Below are 7,572 nucleotides of genomic sequence, written 5' to 3' on the forward strand. Positions count from 1 at the left end.
TCTGCATCAGTGGTGATTTTATCATTGACTTCCTATTTCAGCTAAACATAAAGTGTCTCTCTCACCATACATCCTGAATGGTGAGAGAGAACACTTGATACTTTGCTGAAACAAGAAGTCAATGATAATATCACTTTCAATGCAGGTAGCTAAAAAAAAAGTGGATAAAATGTATATTTGTACTTTGTAGCACAGTGCATATTGATATTAGGTAGATTTTACACATGATATTCTCTGTTTTTTGTCTACTACTGGGTGATATTGATCAAACATTAATGCATAGTTAACAAAATTTTATAACTTCACATGATTAGATTTTCAGTGCTAGTATGTTGGGTTTACAATGCACTTCTTGTACTTGTAGTTGTTTTTCTTGTGTAGTTTTTAAACAGTGATGGACATTGTTGTAAAAATTTGGTGAACTGAGAAACCAAGGCTTGCATTTCTAACACAGGAGCTTTGTTGTGTTACCATTCTTTAATATTCCATGCAAAGCTTTTTTTCCCACTGAGATTGGAGAATAGTTTTAGTAATTTACAATTAATTGCTTCTTTTATCATAAAGTTGTCATTTCCATTTCAGGGGACTCAACCTAAACATGTCAGCAGCTGAAATGAGAGCAGTCTTGGCCCGCAAGAAGAAAGTTGATCCACGGAAAGACAGCCTTGACCTTAGAAAGAAATATGAAATCATCCAGAATATGTAAAGTTCACCTGGATGGAATTGTGTGGAATTTATAAAGGCAGTCCTTTCATTCGTATATATGTTGCTTATTTTTCAGTTTAATGCTACAGAATTTGTTATTTGTAGTTGCATTATTGTATTCAAAATAAAAAAACTGCAAGCTTTGTACAAAGCTTATACTACGCTGTCTGCATTGTTTATTTAGAAAAAAAATGTATATGAATAAGAAGTGTTGTACATAGATATCTAAAATATTTGAGTATGATGTAATTTTTAGATTTCGCTACAAATCCTTTTTATCGTTGCTATGTGTTGATGTTACTCTTATCTTATTTTACACTGGACATCATATGAAGTATATATTTTGTGTAGGTATAATCTTTGCATCTTAAAACGTGGTGCATTCTCCTTTGAAGTAACTTTTATCTTAAAAGTTTGAAGTATGAAATAAAGCAATTTATCAAAGTGCTGTATTATATGTAATCATGTAGTTTACATTTTGTTTTTTTTTTGTTTTTTGTGGCCAGGGCTTGTGGCCCCCTTGTTTTATCTATTTAAGATATATTTTTATTATGCTGATTACATTATGTCAAATATTGGATGTTTTACATAATGACTAAAAATCTCTCCTGTTGAAGATGGCAGGCTCATTTATGTGAGTTGCCAATGGTGACGTCCAAGAATTTTAAATTGTTTCATTGATTTTACTGGTGTGATAAACACCTTCAACGTACTGCAATATATTAAACATTTTAGGGAGTTATATGATGACTGTTACTTTGAAAATAGACATTTCTGGTGAGGCTAGCAATATCACATATGAAAAATATTTCCAATCTTTTAAAGATTAATAAAGTAAGAATACCGTTTTTAGTTATTCTTTCAAATTATAATGATAAATGGATTTGTAAAGTAAGAGTAACATTTGCTCCCTTTTGCTCACTTTATAATTACAACTAAATTTTACTCTGGGGCAATTATCAAGAATATTGTTGTAATGAAAGATTTAAGTCATGAATTCTTCTCTTTTTTTTTTTTTTTTTGTGTATATCACAGTTTGCTTATAACTTGTAACATATACAGTATGTGTATATCTTTCTATCATCTTAAAGAAAGGTTTAAGTATTAAGCCATGTTATTGGAAATTCACTCATCTTTGAAGTTTTAATAAATATAGTATATTGTTTCCATATGAATGTATTAAAATGATGCCTTACATAAATATTAATAAATCAATACATGAGAAGGTTTTCAATTAAATTACCTTTTTTTTCAACTTGACAATATAATGTTATATGTATTTTTTCTCAACTTAACAATAATGTAAAATGACAGGAAAATGCTATATGTATATACCTAATGTCAAAATTTAAATAAAGACTTGCTGAGATAGCATAGGTTACAAACAGAAAAGCAAAGCTAAATTTGAAAGGATGTTAAGCATGATTACGAAAGGTCTGTAGAGTGTTGATAGTTTCATGGTTATATTCATTTAGACTTAGGTAGTTCCCTCCCACAGATCATCAATGTTCACCCTCATCTGAGGTGTGTCTCACTCCTCCAATTGTGTTATTTATCAGAGTCAGATTATCTATTTTCCTTCGAAGCAACATTAAATGAAGGGATCATTTATGTACGAGGGAGTCAGGGATTGAAGGTTGAAGGTAGTAATGTTTTAAATAAGAGCAAAACAGTAAAGGTAAGTGATCAAATTAAAAGGATGGAAGGGAATTTCAATCAGACTGGTTCAGAAGTTTAAGAATGTAAAATTGAGCAACAAACTCCAGACAGGTTTTGTAGAGCCACAAAAGACATGACATCTCATCAAAAGATCCCTAGATAGGTTTCTACTTTCCATCATGAAAAATGTTTTTATATCTTCATTTAGACACCAGGTTTACATAAAAGTTCAGTTAGTTTCTCCTGTTATCTCCTAATTTCCATTCTTATATGTAGGCCTCTGAAGACACATTAGTATGAAATTCATACTTAAAAAATTATGATGAGAATGGAATTCTCCAGCATCTCTTATGTGGACCTTCCTGTGTTCATGTCATAACACTTCAAGTGATTTTCTTGCTTAATGTAGGGGAACTTTCACTATCATTCTTGTTGGTGTGGAAAATTAATTTTTATTCTTATGTGGACCTTCCTGTGTTTATGTCATAACACTTCAAGTGATTTTCTTGCTTAATGTAGGGGAGCTTTCACTATCATTTTTGTTAGTGTTGAAAATTAATTTTTATTCAAAGTGCCCTTTACATGTACTGTGACATTACGGTCAGTATTCAGCCCACTCTACCTTGTGGAAGTATAGACCTATTGTAAGTCCTTATAAGCACAGGTCTAGAATTGCAAGAGTGAGCTTGAGTATTAAGGTAGAAGTGTCATTTCATATTAGGAGTAGTAAATTTTAGTCATCTCGCTAGTTAAAAGTAACAATTTTGAAAACTTACTTGAGGTTTCTTAAAGTGTCTTGTGCAGTTGTTAACCCTCGGCAAAAGTGCAGCATGTACAGTATTATGTTTGGATTGTCTTAATAGCCAAAGACTTCTATACATTCGGGTATGAGGATTAGGACTGTGCATCCAAGGCTGGTCATTATCCTTTACAATGTTTTTTTTAAATTATTGTCAGCTGGAAAATCCTTTCTTCTGGAAACCTGCTCAAGTCAATATTTTGTAGTACCAGTAATAGGTTTTATGGAACAGGATTATATCTGCTTCTGCTGAAACCACCCTTCAATAATTCTGAGATTTCTAAGACTGTTTTTAATGGTGGTAGCTGTACTGCACTGACCTTTAGTGGTTTTGTAGCTCTCTATATTTTTTTTCCTCTGCACTAAAGAGTAAATGGGCTTAACATAATGGTAGCCAATTACATGTTTTTTCTTCTGCTGCCATGGTGATTTGTAATTTCACTGTTAGCTGTCTTTTTTTGCATAAGTCATATGACAGTATGAGAGACAAATCCAGTAAATATCATAAATTTCCTCACTTTCATTGTAATAACTAAGGTTTTTACAAATTGATAATGTATGGAAAAACACTGGTTAATCTTAATTCCATGTATAAGTGGTCTGGTCAAACAATTTTTATAACAAACTGATGTTGAAATTTCAGTACTTTTACATCTTGATTGCTCAAATATTATAGGTCATGCTCACGGTGACATTTTTAGACCATGAATTGTGAGCTTTACAGTACGAATGAAAGTATGAGATCATCTATACAATACAGTACTTTAATTTGTTAAACCACCAAGAAAAAGGAGTCATACATATAGCATAATATAAAAATTACTTGCAAAATTATATGCTCAACATGGTATCATATTGTTTTTATTGTGCCTTAACCAAAAGTCTTGCAGTAACTATAGAATAGCAGATGGGCAGTGTTGTTGGGATGTAATTGAATCTTGATGGTGCTCTCACATCATTAAAGCATAACGGATAATGTATCTGAATGCAATCTTCTATTGTAAGTTTTAGCAAGAGAAAGTTCCTATCAACCTTGATGCTTTGAAAATGTTGTTTTGCTTAGAATGTAAACCACTTTTGGTTTGTGAAGTGATTATAATTTCTTACTTGCTTGGTATTGATACCAAGCCATATAGAAGTTCAATGTTCAAGTTCCCAGACATTGAGAACATTCCAAAATGCTGCACTTATAACCTCACCTATGATTCTTGTTATTTAACACTGAAAACCTTTTTGTCACTATTATGGTAAAAAATAAATATGCATGAAGATCAGATGGATTACCTTGTATACGAAATATGATTTTGATCATGTTGAGTGTATTGTATTTAATGAGGTTAATGGTAACAGATTTATTTGGAGAAATTAATGCAGTACTATATGAACTTTGGAGATGTAAGTAGCGACAGTTAAATGATAGGATTTGTTTCAGAGATGAATGATGGTCAGTACCTATAGTTGTTCCCTTTAATTTGTGACATAAATACGCTTATTGATTTTGCATGGATATGATTCATAAACCCAGCATGCAATGACACTTCAACTATGACAACACATGGAAGCTTTTAGATAAATTTTGTACTTACATTGTACAGTACTTAATATTTCATGAATATGTAGCAGTATTGCACTGAAAAAGTTTTCTCTTTGTACACAGAAGATTTTGGATCAGCTATACTACATTGTATTCAGTAACCTAAAGATAATGTGATTTGGAAAATGTATTTAAACTTTAATATTTCCTTTTATTTGTTGTATAATTTTAAAATCAAGTACAGTTTGTAGGATATGATTTTATTGTAGCCATATTTACCAAATGTAAACTCATGTTGTGATAAGTAATCAGTATGCAGTATTTAACCAATAAATGGTACAAAATTCTTGGATTTGAATTGTTTACCATTCAAAGTTAGAGAAATTCAACTGAATGCCATTCCTTGTATTTCACCATTTTGACTGTGGTATAAAGTACGTACAGGTTTTCTATTACAGTATTACATTTTGGTGTATATGTAATATCATGAATCTAACGCTGTACAATCCATACTTTTTCCTAATTTAAAGCTTAAAACTTTTGTACAAACTTTTGTGTCATTTGCAAGAACATTTATGATGAATTATTCATTTTTCAACTTTACACATTGCACATACAGTACGTATTTCAATTTCTAAAGCAGTAGATACATTCAGGTATAGTAGTGTTAATGGCCTAAGCTTACAATACACTGTATACTCTTAGGGCAATATAGGAATTTTGAGAACAAGTGGATTATATCATACCCTCTAAAAAAAATGCCGTTTAGAATCTTAAACCAGTTCATCTCAAGGTAAAAGTTGTCTAGTGGCAGCTAAATTCACCTTTTACCAAGGTTGGGAGGTGCTGTGATTTTCAATATGATCAGCCAGTCAACCTTTCCGTATGTCTCTCATTGCCTAGGCATATCACTGCTAGCAGCAGTTCATAATGTGGTTCCCTTGACTTCTGGAGGTAAGCCCTATTCTAGTCAACTATTCTCTTCACTTACATCTGCTTCCTATGCAAACAACTGCACTACATTTTGTCAGCCAACGAACCCACTGACTTATCTGCAGCACTAAATCTTATGGACCTGTGTTTGCAAGCTGGCTCAAGTTAGTAATTTTGTAAGTGCTCGTTCACCTGATGTACTGGATCATTTGTTGACCTCTGGGCTTATGAAGAGATTTCATCTTTTTTTACCTCTGAACTTTTATCCACAAATTCATAAGTGTGACCATATTTATTGACAATTAAAGGTACTATATTGCTTTGCATTTGTGGATCAGAGGAACCATAAGGAAATTTCATCTCTAGCAAAATTAAGTTTGTGAACCTTAATTTTAATGCTATAACTGAGGGAACCTCAAAAGATCACTCACCAGGGTTTATTTAGTTTAAAAATCATGTCCCCTGACCCTGTAGTTATCACTAGAGGTTTTTTTTTTTGCAGTCTCTCTTCAGTAAGCTTAGAATGTGTCAGGGTATCATTATGTGAGGTGGCGATAGATGGCGTTGGTATTTGAAATGTAGGTATGGGAAAGGATAGTTATTAGGATATGGAATAAGAGGTGGTGTGCAGGTGAGTGGTAAATTATATATGACATGCAGAATGTTTAAAAACTCTTAATCGTCTAGAACCGTGCTTAGTGATCATAATCACTGACTGAAATGAGTTTAGCTGACTGACATCACAATATTTGATTGCACAGTAACACAATCTTTCTTTTCTTATGCGACAGTTCAAAGAATTGGAAAAAGCCACGGAAACTCTTTGGAGGCTGAAAAGAAGTTTGCCTCTCCAAATGTGATATGACATTCCATGGAGTGTTCATAATCCATAAAGGATTCATAATAGTAAAAGGTTCTTGGGATTTTTTATGACTCCCAAGCCCTGGTTCTGAGTGTTTCATTGAATCAACATTTGCTATGAAGTGAGAAAAAGAAATTGGTAAAAGCTATTTCCAACTAGTCCACCTTCGGCCAAAAAGGCTTAGGATAAACTTTTTGTATCCTGTAGGGCCAGTAGTACTATTTGGCATTAAATAATCATCAAAGTAGCTGTGCTTGAATGAGCAGTGGCAATGAAGCCGAGTCTAAGTAAATTTCTAATGAAACCTCACCTCTAATAATCATCTGTAACGCCTTAGTGGCGTGGTCGGTATGGTGTTGCCGTGTCACCTTGGTGGTCGAGAGTTCGATTCTCATACATTCCACTGAGGGGTGAGAGATGTGTATTTCTGGTAATTGAAGTTCACAATCGACGTGGTTCGGAAGTCAGGTAAAGCCGTTGGTCCCGTTGCTGAATAATCACTGGTTCCATGCAACGTAAAAACACCATACAAACAAACAAAACAATAATCATCTATGCTCTTAGGGTTCATTGAAACTAGAAATAAACGAGTTCGCAAAAAATAGATGCTTGAGTATACATAACCACGCTAAAAGATATGATTCATTCTTTAGGTAGCTACACTGTGATCTGAAAACTTCTATTACATATTAGTACTAACAAAGTCTACTATATGAGATGACCGTGAATAGTATATAGTATGTATATATATATATATATATATATATATATATATATATATATATATATATATATATATATATATATATATATATATATATATATATATATATTATATATATATATATATATATATATATGTGTGTGTGTGTGTGTGTGTGTGTGTGTGTGTGTGTGTGTGTGTGTGAAAACTTCTGTACTGTTTGATTAATATATATATATATATAATATATATATATATATATATATATATATATATATATATATATATATATATACTAATCAAACAGTACAAAAGTTTTCATAAATTAGTATAAAAATCAAGGTAAACAGAAAATCGTTTATTAATCAACTTTGTGA

General features: G+C 32.1%; 1 protein-coding gene across 1 annotated transcript in view; it reads left to right on the plus strand.

Annotated features, from left to right (window-relative positions):
* The window catches only part of LOC135225156 (Na(+)/H(+) exchange regulatory cofactor NHE-RF1-like), a 144,391-nt gene extending 139,347 nt beyond the window's left edge, over positions 1-5,044 (plus strand). The window contains exon 5 of the mRNA XM_064264390.1: positions 583-5,044. Within this exon, the coding sequence (XP_064120460.1) occupies positions 583-706 (124 nt within the window). The 3' untranslated portion in view covers positions 707-5,044. The remainder of the gene's footprint in view (positions 1-582) is intronic.
* The last annotated feature ends 2,528 nt before the right edge of the window (positions 5,045-7,572 follow it).

The sequence above is a fragment of the Macrobrachium nipponense genome, chromosome 13 (assembly GCF_015104395.2).
Source record: "Macrobrachium nipponense isolate FS-2020 chromosome 13, ASM1510439v2, whole genome shotgun sequence".
Classification (NCBI taxonomy): domain Eukaryota; kingdom Metazoa; phylum Arthropoda; class Malacostraca; order Decapoda; family Palaemonidae; genus Macrobrachium; species Macrobrachium nipponense.